At 33.2% G+C, this 19,265-nt stretch overlaps 3 protein-coding genes across 3 annotated transcripts; all 3 read left to right on the top strand.

Moving 5' to 3' along the window:
* The first annotated feature begins 852 nt into the window (after window positions 1-852).
* Window positions 853-2,535, top strand: LOC122580861 (5-amino-6-(5-phospho-D-ribitylamino)uracil phosphatase, chloroplastic). The gene has a single exon (XM_043753015.1). The coding sequence runs from the start codon at window positions 1,293-1,295 to the stop codon at window positions 2,376-2,378; it is 1,086 nt and encodes a 361-aa protein (XP_043608950.1). The 5' UTR covers window positions 853-1,292; the 3' UTR covers window positions 2,379-2,535.
* A 4,771-nt stretch (window positions 2,536-7,306) lies between these two features.
* LOC122600468 (tubulin beta chain-like) lies at window positions 7,307-9,339 on the top strand. Its single transcript, XM_043773189.1, has 3 exons — window positions 7,307-7,819; window positions 7,954-8,223; window positions 8,516-9,339. Exons 1-3 carry the CDS (start codon window positions 7,426-7,428, stop codon window positions 9,193-9,195), a joined length of 1,344 nt encoding a protein of 447 aa, XP_043629124.1. The 5' UTR covers window positions 7,307-7,425; the 3' UTR covers window positions 9,196-9,339.
* A 6,666-nt stretch (window positions 9,340-16,005) lies between these two features.
* Window positions 16,006-19,071, top strand: LOC122604761 (AT-hook motif nuclear-localized protein 5-like). Its single transcript, XM_043777632.1, has 5 exons — window positions 16,006-16,629; window positions 17,300-17,367; window positions 18,081-18,212; window positions 18,369-18,530; window positions 18,613-19,071. The coding sequence occupies exons 1-5, from the start codon at window positions 16,239-16,241 to the stop codon at window positions 18,802-18,804; spliced, it is 945 nt and encodes a 314-aa protein (XP_043633567.1). The 5' UTR covers window positions 16,006-16,238; the 3' UTR covers window positions 18,805-19,071.
* The last annotated feature ends 194 nt before the right edge of the window (window positions 19,072-19,265 follow it).

The following is a 19,265-nucleotide window of genomic DNA, read 5'->3' as shown; positions in this document are numbered from 1 at the left end:
TACTAATAATAGTTAGCTTAAAAATTCTCCTAATATCAACAAATCTTGACATGTGTAATCCACACATTATCTTTCTTCATCCCCTTGCTTCATTATTTAAGTGTTTAACAATACATTGACCTGTCAAAATTTAAAAAATCACATTTTTATTCTGGTAAAAGAAAACAAGTATTGAAATAAGATAAATAAAATAATAGTTTTTTATTCACTGAACCATGTGTTTTGAAAATCATCATATATTTGTGTTTCGTGAATCTTTGTGTATCTATTTTATCATGATCTAAAATTTTTGTCTTATTTATTATTGTTTTAGTTTAATATTGTGTTACAATAACAGTGTATACTATTTAATTAGCAAGATATTGGGACTGTTTGGCAAGGGGTTTTTAGGGGCTTTTAAGGGCTTAACTGCCCCTAGCTTTTAAAAATAAGCTAATCTGAAAATTATAGTCCTGTTTGGTAATACATAAGAAATCAAAAGCCCCATCCCTGAAAAACTCTTAAAAGCCCCAAAAGGTCTTTAAAATAAAAGCTCGTTGAAAGAGAGTTAAAAAAAAACCCCAACCCCTAGCCCCAACGTCAAGCTCCAGTCCCAAGCCCTTAACTACCGCTTCAGTTTCACACTTTTGTGTCAAACATACCCATTATATGTAAATTTTTCCATTTATCAAAAAGGGAAACCGTATATAGGATTGACGTTCACCGACGAACACGTATATACATTTCAAAAAACTACGGGTTCCGGCGGCACGCAACCCCCTTCTTTTTTATTTTCTATCTTCTTATTTATATATGCCACATAAAATAAAATTACATAAAAATGTCATTTCTATTCTTCCCCCAAATTCAATTCAACTCAATAAATAAATAAAAATACCTAAAATCAATCCATTTCCCTTCAATTCATAAAAATTCCTAAAATCAATCCATTTCTTTTCAATTCAATTCCAGGTTCCTTTCCCTTTTTTCTTTTGATCACAATCCACACATGTATACACATCTATATAGCTTTAATCTTTAACACCCATCTTTGTTTAATTTGTATACTTTTGTGCATATTGTTATATATTTCTGTTGTTTAATTTCTATAAAATTAGTTGAATATAAGCTGGTTGTCATTGTACTTCATTAATTTACCCCCTTACAATATCTGGGTCTCCCTTCAATTTGTATTCCTGTAATTGTAATCCAATAAAGTTTCAAGCTTTATTATATATTCAAGAAAAAAAAAAGATTCCAAAAATATTATACAGGTAAATCTTGGGCTATTTTAGTTGAAAGATAATCTAAACATGGCTGAATCAATTTCTGCAACTTCCTTGTTAGGGTATAGACCCATTTTAGGTAGTTATGTCAAAGATTGTAATTATGGAAAACGAGTTGCGATTAGCCCGAATCGATTGCCTAGGTTTCGGGCTATTAGTTTTAAGGTTAAAGCTCAAGCAATGGAGTTGACTAAAGAAGTGTATAATTTTAGAAAAGAAGATAGGTTTCCTAAAGGTTCTGATTATGAAATGGATACTAGTTTAGAACGAAAACCCGGGTTGTGGCCACCCAATAATAAAGCTGATAGCCCGTCTTTGCATAACCCGTTGCTTAGACAAGAACGGATGGGTTGTGGTTGGTTAGGTGCTATATTTGAATGGGAAGGTGTGTTGATAGAGGATAATCCTGATCACGAGAAGCAGGCGTGGCTTGCGCTTGCTCAGGAAGAAGGCAAGTCTCAACCTCCTGCCTTCTTGCTTAAGAGAATTGAAGGGATGAAAAATGAGCAGGCTATTTCGGAAGTACTTTGTTGGTCTAGAGATCCGAGTCAACTTAAGCGAATGGCTTTAAGAAAAGAACAGATTTATAAAGCTTTACAAGGTGGGATTTACAGGTTTCGTGATGGGTCACAAGAGTTCATGGATGTGTTGACTCGTTACAATATTCCAATGGCTTTAGTCTCGACACGTACACGAAAGAATCTTGAAGAGGCAATAGGTGCAATTGGGATAAATGGTGTTTTTGATGTTGTTGTAACTTCTGAGGATGTTTATAGAGGGAAACCCGACCCTGAGATGTTTGCATACGCAGCTCAATTGTTGCAGTTTATTCCTGAAAGGTGTATTGTGTTTGGTAATTCGAATTTAAGTGTTGAAGCTGCTCATGATGCTAAAATGAAGTGTGTAGCAGTGGCAAGTAAGCATCCGGTTTACGAGCTAAGTGCTGCTGATCTGGTGGTGAGACGGCTTGACGAGCTTTCGGTGGTTGATTTGAAGAATCTTGCTGATATAGAAACTTCTGAATTTGGTGAACCAGAAGTGGAAATGGAGTTGGAAGAAGCTGAAACACTTCCTTCTTCACGGGTGGCGGTAGATGATGATGATTTCTGGTAATTTATATTATACCTGTACAGTTTTAATGGTGAAATATGCATCTGCCACTTGATAGTTCATATAATTGGGGAAGGGAAAGGGGTAGTCTTTATTGGATTACTATGTTATATGTATTATATGTATGTGTAATATGTATATAAATATTTTATTTTTCAAAGTTGTTGCTTCTTGGCCAGTCTCTGCATTCCTTTTTGTTGCACCAAGAACAGTTTATGCTTAATATGAACATGGAGTGTCTGTTAGGATCAATAGTGGTAAGCACAATTGCACACTTGATAATAGTTGCAGGAAGCAAAGAACTAAACATGGTCTACCAATTTCCCTTGTTGGATGATCCGTATTATATCTCATGATTTGGTTGTACACACGTAATCTGATTGTGTTTAGGATTTTGGGGGATAAAAAAGCATTAGGGTTGTATGATATGATACTATCAAAGATAAATTGTCTTGTCAACTGCTAAGTATAGCTATATTTTGTGGAGTCTGATGTTATGGAGAAGAAACCTATCGAATATTGGCAACATATGCAAAATCATCGCATCTTTAGCCATCTTAGCCGACAATCTTGTGAACTGATATGGTCAACAAAGCAGTTTTGACATCCGTAATGTTAATGTTACAAGTCTGGAAAACTGGATTAAGTTTAGAGTGGCTGAACCAAACCAAATCGAATTTTGTAACTAGCTTGAATCATAGTAATGCAAATGACACTTGAAAAGCATAGTGGTTAAATATGATTCCTTCTATCTGCGAAGATTGTACAATATTAGCTTTGCTGGAAAAGATGAAATTCTCTCATCTTATGAAGTCTGAAATCAAACCCCTTTTATAAATTGTTGCTATTTTCACTAGTCTAGTATATAGAGTATAAAGATACAAGATTCAGTAAGGCCATTAGAAATAGGCGATATTTTATCAGATGTATCCGAGACAATCACAACCCTACCTCTTTCTTTCACGCATAAGCTCTGTGTCCCCTGCTTACACAATTGGGGGGCCCTTCACGGTTAAATACTCTATAACCCTAACCCCACAACGTTACTTTCGATGGTTCCTCCCCTACCCAGACACACATACACAAACAGTCAGCGGATGACACTTGGATCCCAGAAGGTGGCAAATCTATTGTTGCATTGTAAGAACACATGGTTTGGAACTTCAAACTTATTACTTCAGATCATTGTCTAACCTGAAAAGCTTAATGTGGATATCAACACAAAATACATTTCATGAGTTATCACACTTTGAGCTGTTTGGAAAGTTAATTCTTCTTTTCATTTCGAAAATAATAATTCTAATACTAAATTACGGTATCACTATCGTTTGTAATACTAACATTTTGGGTGTCGGTGTTTTATCTTCTGTGATGGTTGAAGACAGATTTGTAGATATTGATACAGCACTTCTTTCCGAAGGATATCAGTTATTATATTGGCTAAATAATGGTTAAAAAAATATCCTTCCAAATGATTCTAGTTGAAATTGCACCTTTACTTTATATTATTATTATTATTTAGTGAAAATGATATGGGAAAGTGACGGATAGCCAATTAAATTATGATCAAAATGACTTTACTCCTAAATAAGTTGTTAGTTGGAATGATGTGAGAGGTGGGTGCTTTAATAAATCTCAAGATTAATATATACATGGAAAAGTGAGTATGAGGCTGTTATGCATCCAACTTGGGTGAAAAACCCTTCATATACTAATATTTTAATATTTTAAATAAATACATGGCCCCTCATGATTTTTACCTTTTAAAAAAAGGTATGTGAGGGGTTTTTCACCCAACTTGAGTGCCTAACATCCTCATATTTCCTTCCCCTTATATATATATATATATACAAATATACATATATACTAATAATGATAATAATAATTTAATTATTGTTCGTAAATAAATCTTGTTTTGCAAATATTGACTCTGTAATGTAGTGAATTGTTTTAAAACTGATTGAAAATATTGCTAAGGTAGCAACTAGTAAAATACATTATTAAGAGTATAATAATAGTAATGTGATAATGCATCATCAAGAATTCAAGATCATACACGTTTTTGTCGAACGTCCAAAGAGTCATGAAAATAAGTATTTAGAAGCGACAATCATTGAAGAAATATTTAACTTTGAAAGAATTATTGTTGTAAGTTATTTTCTAATAGAACATACACTTTGCTGTATGTATCTAATAAGCCTGATTCACGAACACTTGGTGCAATTCCATCGACCTTGTGGTCAGGGTTCAAAAATAAAAAGTAAATTTGACCGTTTATAATACAGTTTTTACCAACTTTTTATTATCTATTTGTCTATGTTATCATTACATGCTTGATGATTTCCAATGAATAATATTTAGAATGAAGTTTTTAATTTTTATCTAACGTAACGTAGACCTTGAGTGAAAGTTGAACATATTTTTAAACAATTAGTAGATCGAACTTTTATTCTCAGCTCTCTCTTTAGCATATTCAAAGGATATCCTATTAGTGTATATAATTTATTTATTTTTCCCATTCATTTTTGTTTTTTTCAAGTGAGTATGATAATGATATATACGAATACTAGGTTTTTTATCCGTACGATGTGCGAATAAAAATGAACATGAACTAATATATAATAATACATTAAAGCATATAAATTTTTTGAGAAATATAATGATGTATAAAGCACATAAAATTTAACAACCCAATTACTTTTCATATTAAAAGTCGAAAAAAATTTGAAGATGAAATCAAAAACCAACTTTTGAAAAAAAATATGACAATGGTGTGATGTGTCGACACAATTATGTAATCTATATATGAAACTAATGTTGGTTTTTAGGAAACAAAATCAATTTTATTAATTTCATAATTTTATTTTTTACATAACAATATATATTTAATATTTTTTATTGCATAAATAAATAAATATTGTGGAAAATTATAGAGATGACACATAGGATAAAATCTTATGTGGTAAATTTTAAAAATAGTTTTAAATTAAAGAGAGTTTTAAAAAACTAGGATTCCTATTGTTTTAATATTTATATAGATAGGTATGTTTAAAACTTTAGGATGAGACATAGATTTCATTCATTTGCTCTATCGATCTTCACTTTTTTATCATGTCATGCGTCTGTCATCTCCTTGAACATATCTCTAGGCCTATTTTCTATCACAAAATTTATGTGGTGGACACTTCTCAAATACACATATTAAGTATGAACTTTGCATATAGATTAAAGTTAGTATAATAATGCATCAATGCTTGATTCAATTAACAGATGGGCATAAGAGGAAATTGACAACTTACCTCTTGATTATTGCCTTAATTCTTGATGACAACGACTCCCTTATTGTTGTTTGAAAACGCTATTTCAACACCAACTACAAGTTGCATTTTCGTATCTACCCACTTTTAATTAAATTATCAATATGCCCTCTATTAATATTCATATATAATCATAGATTCTAGATCAAGTTGATTATGATTGTCCTTATTAGAATTTATGGCTACTCAATTATTATCTATTAAAATCAATACTTCAACATATATATATATATATATATATATATATATATACGAGGATAATCAAATAAAAACAGTCTTAAAATAAGAACACGGTAAGAACACTTAAAAACTATATTTTGATGCATTAAAAGTCCATAAAAACATAGTGTATAACTAATTATCATTATTTAAGTGTTTAACAACACATTGGTCTGTCAAAATCGAGAAAATCATGTTTTTTGTTTTGTGCATCCATCTTGGATGCATATTCATCAAAATGATGCATCCAACAAAAACATGATTTTTTCGATTTTGACGGATCAATGTGTTGTTAAACATTTACATAATGATAATTACTTATGCACTATGTTGGATTTATGGGCTTTAATGCATCGAAATGATGTTTTAAAGTGTTCTCATCATTCTTATTTTAAGAGTGTTCTTACCGGAGTGTGTTCGCCACATATGACATAAAAACCAAAAAAATTGCAATGAAATGATCAAACACCTGGTATTCATATATCAAATGTAGCCACTATTAATTTGTGTTTAAGTTTACATATGAACAAACTTATATTTGAGATGTTACATCGATATATAGGTGGAACGCATTCAAAACATAACACGATCTCTATGAAATGTGTGGAACATCATATGAACATGATGTTGTAAAACATTCATAAATGATGGGATGAGAAAGATACCAAAAGAAAGTGACATATCTGTCCATACTTGTATAAATTCTTGAAGCATTTTTGCTTTGTGATTCATAATAATAGTTGGAAATTCTATCTACATGACACATGAGTTGTAGTACCAAACGACAATCATACCGTGGTATTTCATTTTTTTTATATAATAATTATGGAAAAATAATCCGTACTGTAGACTTTATTTAAGCTTAGATACTGACACATTAAAAAAAAGTTACAGATTAAACTTTTGAATTTGATAAACATACATAACCTCATGAATTTTACATAAACTCCCCATGAATTTTACATAATCACCCTCTGCTTTACCTAAGATAGGTACGACATGTTTTACCTAACATTTTTCCAATAGTTATATTATATAAAGCGAAATGTTGAAATATCTAAGAAGTATTATTTTTGCAACTAAACGCACCTTATGATAGGTATTCTTTAAAATATTATTTCGGTTATCATATTTGAAGAGAATTAATCACAGGGTAAACTGTTCAAAGTAAAAAAGTTAATCACAGGGTACACTGTTAATCCCTCAAGATAGCATTATCAACTTTGTCATGTTGCTCACATGTACAACCCATAATATCTTGTTTTGATTTTGTTATTTCTTTCACATATAGAAAACACATTCACATGCAATTATTTATTCGATCTATCCCTCACTCAAATTATTACTATTATTAAACTATTTTTTGAACAAAAAAATAAGAAAACATAGGTCCCCATCAACAACTCTTCATTGCTTTGTTCTACATAAACCCCATCTCATTTCTTCTTCTAAAACCAAACTCTTAAATTTTATAACTTGTAACAAAACACATTATATATCATTTCATCAAGAAAATGAGAGAAATTCTTCATATTCAAGCCGGGCAATGCGGAAACCAAATCGGTGCCAAGTTTTGGGAAGTGGTTTGCAATGAACATGGGATTGACTCGAGTGGTGCATACAATGGCAACACTCATGTTCAACTAGAGCGAGTCAATGTGTACTATAATGAGGCGAGTGGTGGACGATATGTCCCACGGGCCGTTTTGGTTGATCTAGAGCCCGGTACTATGGATAGTCTACGTGCCGGGCCTTATGGCCAAATCTTTAGACCCGATAACTTTATTTTTGGCCAAAATGGTGCCGGTAACAATTGGGCTAAGGGTCATTATACCGAAGGTGCCGAGTTAGTTGATGCTGTTCTTGATGTTGTTCGCAAAGAAGCAGAGAATTGTGATTGCTTGCAAGGTATATACTATAATTATTAATCAATATTATTATAGATTGTATATAAATTATGAGCCTAAAATATGTGAAGTAACGTTTTTTTATATTAAAGTTTTGTTACTTATATATAAGTCTAAAATGTTGTTATGTGACAGGGTTCCAAGTATGTCATTCACTTGGAGGAGGTACTGGATCCGGTATGGGTACTTTATTGATATCCAAGATCCGAGAGGAATATCCGGATCGAATGATGTTGACTTTCTCGGTCTTCCCATCGCCTAAGGTGTCCGATACGGTGGTTGAGCCGTATAACGCTACCCTCTCTGTCCATCAACTTGTCGAAAATGCTGACGAATGCATGGTTCTTGACAACGAAGCGTTGTATGATATTTGTTTCCGAACCCTCAAGCTCACCAATCCAAGCTGTAAGTCGATCATTCAAAAACTAACATATTTTGTATCATATGTTTTTAACTTAGATTTTTTTTTTTTTTTCAAAATATTTAGTGTGTATTATAACTCAACAAGAACAACAATATAGTACTTAATTATTTGGGATTTAGAGTTGTAAACAGTCTTATCTAAGGAGATTTTGCTTTGAAAAAACATCGATCAGACAAAAACTATATATATATATATATTACAACACTTAAATTTAAAAATACGACTAATTAATCCATATATATTAACCTACGTACGTACTTTATATGCGCGCAGTCGGTGACTTGAACCACTTGATATCAACAACCATGAGTGGGGTCACTTGTTGTCTCCGGTTTCCGGGTCAACTGAACTCGGACCTCCGTAAACTGGCGGTGAACCTAATCCCGTTCCCACGTCTCCACTTCTTTATGGTGGGGTTCGCGCCTTTAACCTCCCGAGGATCTCAACAATACCGGGCCTTAACAATCCCGGAACTCACCCAACAAATGTGGGATTCCAAAAACATGATGTGTGCCGCGGACCCACGTCACGGGCGTTACCTCACGGCGTCAGCAATGTTTCGGGGCAAGATGTCTACTAAGGAAGTAGACGAACAAATGATGAATGTACAAAACAAAAACTCGTCTTATTTCGTTGAATGGATCCCAAACAATGTGAAATCGAGTGTTTGTGACATCCCTCCAACGGGCCTTGCTATGTCTTCGACATTTATGGGGAACTCGACGTCTATTCAAGAGATGTTTAGGCGAGTTTCTGAACAGTTTACGGTTATGTTTAGGAGAAAGGCTTTCTTGCATTGGTACACAAGTGAAGGGATGGATGAAATGGAGTTCACCGAGGCAGAGAGTAACATGAATGATTTGGTGTCCGAATATCAACAGTATCAAGATGCCGTGGCTGATGACGATGTCGAAGAAGATGAATATGAAGGAGAAGAAGATGAACAACATTAAGTTTTTTTTTTTGATGATTTTTATTGCATTTTACGATTCTATATATTTTGCGAGTATTGTTTTTGCAATCATTTCGTTTTTATGATATAATAATGAATGAATAATGTAATATCTGTTTAATTATTTTTGGGGTTATGGTGATAATTAATTTGGTTCTTGTATTATAAATGAAATGTTGAATTATTGTATTTCATTTCAAGACATTTGTATTTGGCATATTCTTATATGTATCTATAATTGTCAATAAAATGTGTATCCAGTGTGCAGGGGAGTCTCGAGTGCTTTAAGGGCCTAATACAATATCAGGTTTGATTTTCTTTTGTTGAATAGCTACGAAATTCATAAACCGAACCAAACTCCAAAGGGTAAAAAGAAAAGGGAATAAAATGCAAAAACCACGACAAAATTTGCTTGCGTGGATGGCAATATTGAATTATTGCAGTGGTGAAAGAAAGAAAGAAAAACAATTTATCCACGGATACGGCAAATTCTATGGATTGTGACTTTGTGAGAAAATAGCTCATATGTCACACAAAAAATGGGCTTATGGGCTGAACAATTAACACAAAGCCCCGAAATGGAAGAAACATAAGTATAGTAGAAAATTTGGTGTATGTAAAAATCAATGTTTTAAATACCGGTATTTTGGTCTTACCGGTCTGGTACCCGGTACCGGTATACCGGTCAGTACGTACCGGCACGGTATTTTAAATTTTTATTTTTATTTTTATAAAAATCCTACAAAACTTGTTACAATTTAACGAAAATAGTCAACATATAAGATCAATCCACTCAAAAATAATATCAAATAGGTATTTCATAACAAAATATAAGTTTTAAAGTTTACAAACAACAAAACATAACATTAAAGTATCATAAAATAATTTTTTAAAAATTTTTCTAAAAAAATTTCAAAATACCGGTATTACCAGTATTACCAGAATGGTAATACCGGAAAATACCGGAAATACTGGCCGGTATTAAATACCGGACAAAATACCGGGATAATTGTACCGAGGTACCACCCGGTATCCGGTATTTCGGGTAATACCGGTAGGTACATACCGGTATTTAAAACACTGGTAAAAATGCATTGAACACACCAAACAATTCTCATACACGATGTACATAATATTCAGAGAAAATAGCCTAGATACCCAAAAACCATCTTCAATATATGAAAATACCCAACTTTTTTCGAATTCACAAAAAATACCCATAAAATCGCAAGACCGCAAGGAAGAGATGCGGATCGCAAGCCTGTCTTGCGGATCGCAAGGTTTGCTTGAGAATCGCAAGGACTTCTTGCGACCCGCAAGATAGACTTGCGATCCGCAAGACAGACTTGCGATGCGCAAAGAGTCCTTGCGATTTTGACTGTTTTGACTTATGGATACAAATTTTTGTGAGATTTTCTTGTACTTGTTAGGATAAAAAGTAATCAGGATATTTATGTACTTTTTTTACTTATGAACACCAACAACCTTTCACCACCATAAACAACACCATAAATTTTTTTTCTTTCAATTTGCAAAGTAAAAAGTATGTTTTTCTTAGCTATTTAGTATTTAATTTAGTTTTTATTTAGGAATGGAAATATACAACGTTTGGATAGATTTGTGTTATGGAGGGTCTTGGGAGAACATAAATGGTAGTTTACAGTATACAAACTCTAACAATCGTTCACTAAAATTGCCCGTTAAAAAATTAACTTACAAAAAGTTAATTTTACATGTTGCAAAAAAGTTAAGTTTAGCTCTTGAAAGTGAGGTGAGTCTAACTTATTTGAAAAATGGTAAAGTTTACTTGATAAACGATAACGAAGATGTTGATCGATTTATGAGTTATATTGGTGTTTGTAATGATATTACATTGTGTGTTGAATCTAGAAGTACTGAAATTGGATCTGAACGGGTAGTAATCAAGTAAGTTCTTCTGCTCCTGTTTAGCAATGCACAACTAAATAATTATCATAATCAAAATTTCATGGTTCCACAACAATTTAATCACCAACAAATTTCTGATCATTTTCGTAGTCAACCCATTCAAAATCTACAACATTACCAAAATCCACAATCTATCGATCCAACCCTAAATCAATATTTAGACCCAAATCAATATTTTGATATTAGTCGATATGATGATTTTAAAGATAATTCAGATTGGTTTTTTGGTAAAAGTGAACATGAAGAAACAGTTCATGTCGAGGAACAAGTCATTGATGATGATGATGATGATGATGGTGGTGGTGGTGGTGGTGGTGGTGATGATGATGATGATAATGATGGGGAGGATATTGATGTGAAAGAAACTATTGAACACCCATTTTTTAATTCATATAACCCTGAAAAAGATGAAAATGAAGATGATGATGAAGAAGCCGCTGAAAAAGAAGAAGAAGAAGAAGTCCATGAAGAAAAGAAACACAAATTTTGTGACAAGAGAGCTTGGGATGCTAAAAAAGAGCCACGTGAGTACTATTGGAATATGCCAGAAGTACTTCCAATACCAGAAGAAGAATTGATAAAGATACGTGTTGATTGTTACACCAGAGTTGTTCGTATCAAGAAAGGTGATTGTTTTGATACAAAAGAAGACTTGAAGATAGCTTTGTATACGAAATGTGTGGAAGATGGCTACCAACTAGTTGTTTCAAGATCAGATAAACATCGTTTTGAAACAAAGTGTAAAATTGATCAAAAGGGTTGTACGTGGCGTATGATGTCAAGGAGGGTAAAAGATTGTGAAATGTTTCAAGTCACTACATTCATTGATCAACATACTTGTTCAAGAACCCAACTTTATCCTCATCATAGCCAGGCAAACAAAAAGGTGTTGGGTGGATTTTTCGCGGAGTTAATGTTTGTGAAAGGAAGGGTATATAGGGGTCATGAGATTATGACTGACATAAATGTCCGGTTCAAGATTAATATCTCATATTCTCAAGCTTGGAGAGTCAAGTGTTATGCCTTGGAACTGTTGAGGGGGTCACCAGAAGCATCGTTTGCCAACTGGTAGCTCATTCTCATCAATCATATGTTGCAGAAATAGTGCGTCAAAGCTGGGTCTCCACTCGTTTGTTGTAATTGCAACCATGGACCAAAACAAGTATCCTGAAACAATTCTTTCTGTTTCGGTGTAAGAGCCCTTGCAATTTCATTGACTATGCTCATTCTACCCCTCAAAGTCAATGAAGACTCGATATATTCCTAAAACACAAAAAAACCAAGTTATTAATCAATTAAATCCATATATGTATGATAGCAAGAAGAATAAATACGAGTATTGTTATAATAGCAAAAAGAATAATATGTATGCCGTGATAAAACAAGTATCACCGAACTAACCTTAGGTGGTGATGCTTCTTGACTTTCCTGGCTTTCTTCCATCTCTTCTTACATTATCTTGTTAACTACACGATAAACCAAACACTGAACAATACAATTATTAACTATCTTAGTTAAATGCGAACTAAGCAACAAGACAAACTAAAACTCGAAGCATTTTGGCTTAACATTCGCAACCATAAGAGCTGCTGTTCTAGTTATGTCAAACCAATCAACGATAGAAAAATCGGAAACTGTATATAATCTCAACCATATATCATGGAATCTGTATATTATACAAATATATACATAAAGAAACAATAATAAGAGCTGTTGCTTTACAGACACACTTAGAAGTCAGAAGCACACATCTTGCATAAATATTACAAAGACATTCAATATCGTTAATCTTAGTGTCTCTAAGATATCATGGCCTTTTCTATCTCAATTGTCGCAAGGACCAATTAAAAATCTGTAAAAATTTGTTTTTCTTTGTTTTACTCAATTGCGTGGTTGGTTTTTTTACACATATATACATATACAGGTATATTATAATATATAAATATATATAAACATGTATACATGCCACCAATTTCGATCAGATTTATATACAAACATATGTATATACATATATTCTATTAATATTGCAGCTATATATACCAATTTCGATCAGATTTATATACCAACTTAGTATCAGTTTCGATCAATTTTGAACAATCAATCAGATATATATAAAAAAAGAAAGAATAGAAACATACCAGTCACTCAACAATTTAGGGTGGAGATCAGCGGTGGCGCCCCTGGTTGGTGATGGTGGTGGATGACGGTGGTGATTGGTGGTGGACGACGGTGGTGATTTGGGGTGGAAGAGAGTGGTTGGAGGACTGGTAATGGAGGCTTGCGATTTGCGTTTAGGGTTTAGGTTTAAAATAGAAACCGGGTTAGAATAATAGAGTGGGTCGGGTCAAACGCAAGACAGTCTTGCGATCCGCAATACAGTCTTGCGATCCGCAAGGTGTCCTTGCGATCCGCATCTCCTCCTTGCGGTCTTGCGATTTTATGGGTATTTTTGATGAATTCAAAAAAAGTTGGGTATTTTCATATATTGAAGATGGTTTTTGGGTATCTAGGCTATTTTCTCTAAATATTCATTTATTAAGCTTGAATTTTACATTTTTAGGATAGATATTTAGGAAATTTAGTGCATATTAAATACATTTTCTTATTCATTTTAAAAAAAAGTTAGTAGTGCAAGGAATGCAGAGAGTAAATCTGCATCAATTTTCATTAAATTTTTTAGTGAGCATAAATAGAGTGACATGATACTTACATGATATTATGAAAAAATATATGAAAAGCTAAGAAACACCAATACAACTTTTTCGGATTTTTTGGGTCATAATACTGTCTACGACAATGTATGGAGAGGTTGAAGTGTAATCATTTTTACCTTTACTTAAGATAGAAAGATTGATTTCAGTTCCGTTTTAGGTAAAAAAATAACATCCCACTTTATGAAAAATGAGAATCAAATTCTTTGACTTCTGTTTTCACTCTTTAAAGACAAATGTATTGAGCATTTAATCTATATTTGCTGGTTATAATGTGAAAAGTACGATCATGTTATTAGAAAAGAGATAGATATGAATGAGAATAACTTATATTCCAGAAGATCCACTTCTTATTACTATTTTGTTACTTTTGTAAAATTTATTTTAAAAATTACTCTTTTTGTAAAATTTGTTTCAACACTTCTGGAATAAGAGTATCTTTAACATGCTTCTATGTGACCAGCTCTTTAATGCCTTACTCCTTATCTGTTTTTCGGTGAGGTGTCTTTGTTCAAGGTTATCCGGAGTGAGGCGTGTGTCCCCTTTTTTCGCCCAAAACTCGCCTGGAACACCGCCCCTAGCCGAATACGCCCCTTGCTCCCTCCAGGTGGTTTTTATTTTTCGCCCAAAATCACCTTTGACCAATGCTTGTTTTCCGTGCTACTCCTTTCCAACGGATTGAAATGTGACAAGTGTCACAATTTCCTCCAACCTCAAAACTTGCCTCACTCCCCTTTTTTCCTACCAAAATTTCCTTGCTTACGTGGCGCCACATGGCAAATATCTCCCCTCTCCAATTTGCCCCACTCCTTTTAGCCTAAGGGCGTGTGTTTTCTCACCTCATCTTAGACTAAAATAAAAAAAATTATTTAAACGTTGTGTGTAATGAGTAAATGATGAAATAAAAATTAAGGTAACAAAATTTGTAAGGTTTCAAAAAAAAATGAAAATTATTAAATTTTTTATAGAAATATGATATATCAATTGACAGTGGTAGTTAATTTAGTTTAATTATTACACTTGTCATACAAAAAGTAGTGATAAACTTACACAAGATTAAACTTATCCACAATAATTATCACATAATATACTTATACATAATCATTCGGTAAAAATTACATATAAAAAAATAAAGTATCATGGTTGGATCAAATATTTAACACCTTTGTATATGACAACAGAATCCAGTTGCTTGATTTTCACCTCATGCAAAAACCCGATATTTTTTTCTATTATTTAAATAGAATTTATAAATAATTTCATTATCTAGGCAGAGGTAAAGTTATCTAAATCTCAAATGTTTTTCATAGTTAAGATATTATACCCAAAATCCATAAAAAATTACATTGTATGTTTACTCACTTATTTACAATTAGGAAAGGACATATAAATTTTAAAATTTAACCTAATTATCTTGATCATGATATTTGTATAAGTAAATAGATAAAATTAAAAAAAATTAATAAGAGAATTTTGCATGTCCATGATTAAAGATTATTATAAAAATATTAGACTATTTTTTATTATTAAACCCTAGTGGTTAGAGGTATTTACACTTCCCACTATTAAGAACCTCGGTGAGTTTTCTCCCAAAGTTGTGGGTTCGAGCCTCGGCTGACACAATCCTTGGGTTTCCCATCTAGGAATTTTCCACAAGGAGGGGGTTGAGAGATTGTAGCGTATGCTCAGCATCTCGTGAAGTCCAACAATTGTTGGTTAAAATTGCTTCCAACCACGTTTGAGTCGAAATACACCTTTCAAAAAAAATTTTTTTTATTATTTTTTATGAGTACCAACATTATTGACAATCATATATTTGTCGTTACTATTTAAAGTAAGATTAATCATAATTTGTCGGTTCCTGCTTTTGTTAAATTTTTTATTATTGTTATTATCATTATCATTATTATTATTATTATTATTTAACAAAAAGGCTTCGTTTAAAAAAAAAAAAGAAAAAAGAAAAAGAAGCTCTTCTCCTAGCTCAAAATTTTTCCATGCCCATTTCCACTTTTGTCTTTACCCTCATTTCTCTTTCCAAAAACCTCCTTTGATTTTCTCTTGATCTTTCAAATCTAGGGTTTCACATTTCCTCTCAATTCATTCTCTGTTCCTGCATTATATAAATTAATTGAACCCATGTTTTTTTTACCATTTATTTTCATAAAGCTTCAATCTTTTAAAATTTCTTCAAGTTTTTCTGTATTTTCTTGATTCTTGTGATGTTTTCTTACAACCCCATGTAAAAATCTTGAAAAAATTTGCATCTTTTTTGGTTTATTTTTGTGGGTTTTTAATATATCATTTAGTGTTGAAATTTCTTGAAATTTTAACAAAAAAAAAAAGTTTTTTTTTTCTAGGGGTGAAAAATCTAGGTGGTGAATGCATGGATCATAGAAGGGAAGAAATGGCATCTTTCTACCTCAATAGAGAAAGGGTTCAAAGAGGTGGGCTACATGGCCCACCTGCTTTCAAGGCCCATTCAAACCCTAAGATGACTCATGGTCATGGTCTAGTAGTAACCAAAGTGGAACTCCCCAAATCATCTAAAAGTTACATTAACTTTAGTGGTAGTGGTAGTAGTAGGGGTAGTTTGAGTGGGAGTGATTCTCTTGGGAAGAAAAAGAGAGGCAGGCCTAGGAAGTATACACCAGATGAGTCACAATCACAACCTGATATCAAGTTAATAGGTGTCCCATTTTCGGGTTTTTTTAGCCCGAAAAAGAACAGAGGGAGACCTCCTGGTAGTGGATGGAAACAAAGACTTGCTAATGTTGGTATGTTGTATTGTATTGCTAATGTGTGACAATTATACATGTTGTTTATTCCCAATTGATGACATTGTTTAGCATGCCATGTGGGGTTGTTTTATATTGTTGATTTGTTAGCTGCAAGTACATGTTTAATTATTTTAGTAAAAGTAGCCCTTAGTTTGTTTAAGATGTTGGGTATTGGAAAGAGTCAGTTATTATTTGTTTGCTATTGAATGTTAACCTCTAAAATAGTTATACTTAGGTGGCCTTTGTTTCATTGTCGGGAATAACTATCGGTGCAGAAATTTTGCATTGGAATTGGTATGAGGAAAGATATCGGGTGTTTCCTTGTCCTGACCCTTTAGCTAGCTTTAGAGAATTCCCGGATTTCATGGACCCATCCCGTAAAATAACACCGTCAACCATTCTTATTCCCAATTCTCCTATTCTCAAACCCTCAAAACAAACGGCCAAACGCACACTTGATTTCTTTTGTGTCAGAAAACACTGTAGTTTGTGTCAAACCCATTGCGTCTACCGCTTCTTACCCAAATCACTTGTTTAGCACTTCTTACTCAGATCACTTATACTTGAAAAGTGCATAGTCATTGACATTTTTGTGTATTTGAGATTCTGTTATTTGTCATCGCTTTCATTTTCATACACAAATAATGTTTTTCTTTTCTTTAATCAGGTGAATGGATGAACAATTCAGCAGGGTTGGCTTTTACACCTCACATCATCCATGTACCAGTCGGAGAGGTATGTGATAACTATCCCATTCTTAGTAAGTGCCTCTTTTCATACCGTTTGACACGAGAAATGTTCTTAAGTGACAAGATATATAGCTAGAGAACAACCAAAAATATATCGTGCTATATCATTTTCAGTTTTTCACTAATTTGGTGTTTTCCATTTCATCTTCCTTGGCCCCAATTTCATGTTACATTTATTCTCACGCCACATACATGGAACCTAAACATAGTAGTATTAGATGACTAAGAAATATTGAACGTAAAAGTGATGTTTATTACTGGTATAGCACAATCTATTACTAATATACAAGCTAGCCAAGTTAACCAAAAACCTAGAGGTCCCTGAAACCTTTTTAACCTAATTTTGCATTCACCTGTACTTTCAGTTTCGTTGATCGTATAATATGGTATAACCTTTATTAAAGGAACCACATTCTAACGTTTGAGGTCAAATAGATATTCAATTTAGAAATTCAAGAGAACGTTCTAAACTTTTGAGGAAAACTTTTGCTTAAACCTTGAGGAAAAAACATTTTTTGAACCTCAGTATCATCGAAATCTAGTAAAATACTTGAAAGCATTTTTTGAACCTCTGTATCATCAACATTTACTTTCTGACCATCGTATTCCATCTATTGAACTTTTCAGCAAAGAAAGGAAAAAATTGACGTGACGATTTTTGCCTTGTATAAATGCTAATTGTCAAATTATATGGTGCAGGATGTTGCCGAAAAGATATTATCTTTTGCACGACAAAGGCCGAGGGCTCTATGCATCTTGTCAGGCAACGGATCTGTTTCTGCAGTGACACTAAGTCAGTTTTCATCTAATGAGAGCACTGTGACCTATGAGGTTAGGCTGTTAGGGCATTTTCATACTTTGAACTGACTAAGTTTACATGGTTAAATGTGTTCAGCTATGTCAGCAAGTATATATAGAATTGATCTAGGGAAGTTCCATGATCCAGAATCAGGCTATTGACTTTGCTCCTGTGTTGATCTCTTTTAGGGCCGATTTCAGATATTATGCTTATCAGGTTCTTATCTGCCTTCTGAAAATGGTGGGGCCCAAAACCGGACAGGTGGTCTTAGTATCTCAGTTTCTAGCAGTGATGGTAATGTCTTTGGAGGCGCCATTGGTGGTAGTGTTGTCGCATCCAGCTTAGTTCAGGTATCATTTTGAGATTATCAAAATTACATACATGTGATTTGAAGTGTGAAAAACTCCTCAAACTGTGATTTTGGCATTGTAGGTTGTGGTATGTAGTTTTGTGTATGGTGGTAATAATGTGAAAACAAATACCAAATCGGAAGCACCCTCAGCAGACAAGAAGAGTTCTGATATTCAGCTGAATGAGGCTAGACCGATAGCGGTTCCTTGGGAACCAGATTCACCAGACAGACTGAGAAACTCACCTACTGAAATTGACCTAACCCATGGATGATATATTATTATCAGAATGGTTGATGTTTCTGTATAGGTGTGTTGTAAATGAATGGTGCAGAGAACTACAAGAAAGAGAGATCATAATTATGCCCTCTGTAATTTTTCCTTATTTGTAGATTATAGATGGGTTGGGCTAACTTATCTGTAACCAGTGTCAACCATAACGAATTAGGAGATTTTCTAGTTTCAGTGATAGCCTACTCTTGAGATGTGATAATGAAAAACCAAGGTTTTCTCAGCTAATTTGATGCAAGATTCTGTTTAATCTTCTGAATACTCTTTTAGTCCTTTCATAACCCTGCAGATTATGTTTTTAAGCGTTCATGCTTATGTTTGTGTGTTATGCACTTATGCAGATGCTCTTGAACCCAAATGTCTTGTAGGGATAATTGCTCATAAAAGTATAGTATTTTCTTTCAATTCATCTCTAGGAATGCATTTCAAATTCAATGTTTACAG

This window comes from Erigeron canadensis, chromosome 1 (genome assembly GCF_010389155.1).
Source record: "Erigeron canadensis isolate Cc75 chromosome 1, C_canadensis_v1, whole genome shotgun sequence".
Lineage (NCBI taxonomy): Eukaryota > Viridiplantae > Streptophyta > Magnoliopsida > Asterales > Asteraceae > Erigeron > Erigeron canadensis.
This window is presented reverse-complemented; position numbering and strand designations above follow the sequence as displayed.

Bases quoted from the DNA above. Each gene is read 5' to 3' on its own strand.
- LOC122580861 (XM_043753015.1), top strand. From the start codon at position 1,293: ATGGCTGAATCAATTTCTGCAACTTCCTTGTTAGGGTATAGACCCATT.
- LOC122600468 (XM_043773189.1), top strand. From the start codon at position 7,426: ATGAGAGAAATTCTTCATATTCAAGCCGGGCAATGCGGAAACCAAATC. The intron at 7,820-7,953 runs GTATATACTATA...GTTATGTGACAG, and splicing joins GAATTGTGATTGCTTGCAAG to GGTTCCAAGTATGTCATTCA. The intron at 8,224-8,515 runs GTAAGTCGATCA...ATATGCGCGCAG, and splicing joins CAAGCTCACCAATCCAAGCT to TCGGTGACTTGAACCACTTG.
- LOC122604761 (XM_043777632.1), top strand. From the start codon at position 16,239: ATGGATCATAGAAGGGAAGAAATGGCATCTTTCTACCTCAATAGAGAA. The intron at 17,368-18,080 runs GTATGTGATAAC...TATATGGTGCAG, and splicing joins TCCATGTACCAGTCGGAGAG to GATGTTGCCGAAAAGATATT. The intron at 18,531-18,612 runs GTATCATTTTGA...TTGGCATTGTAG, and splicing joins TCGCATCCAGCTTAGTTCAG to GTTGTGGTATGTAGTTTTGT.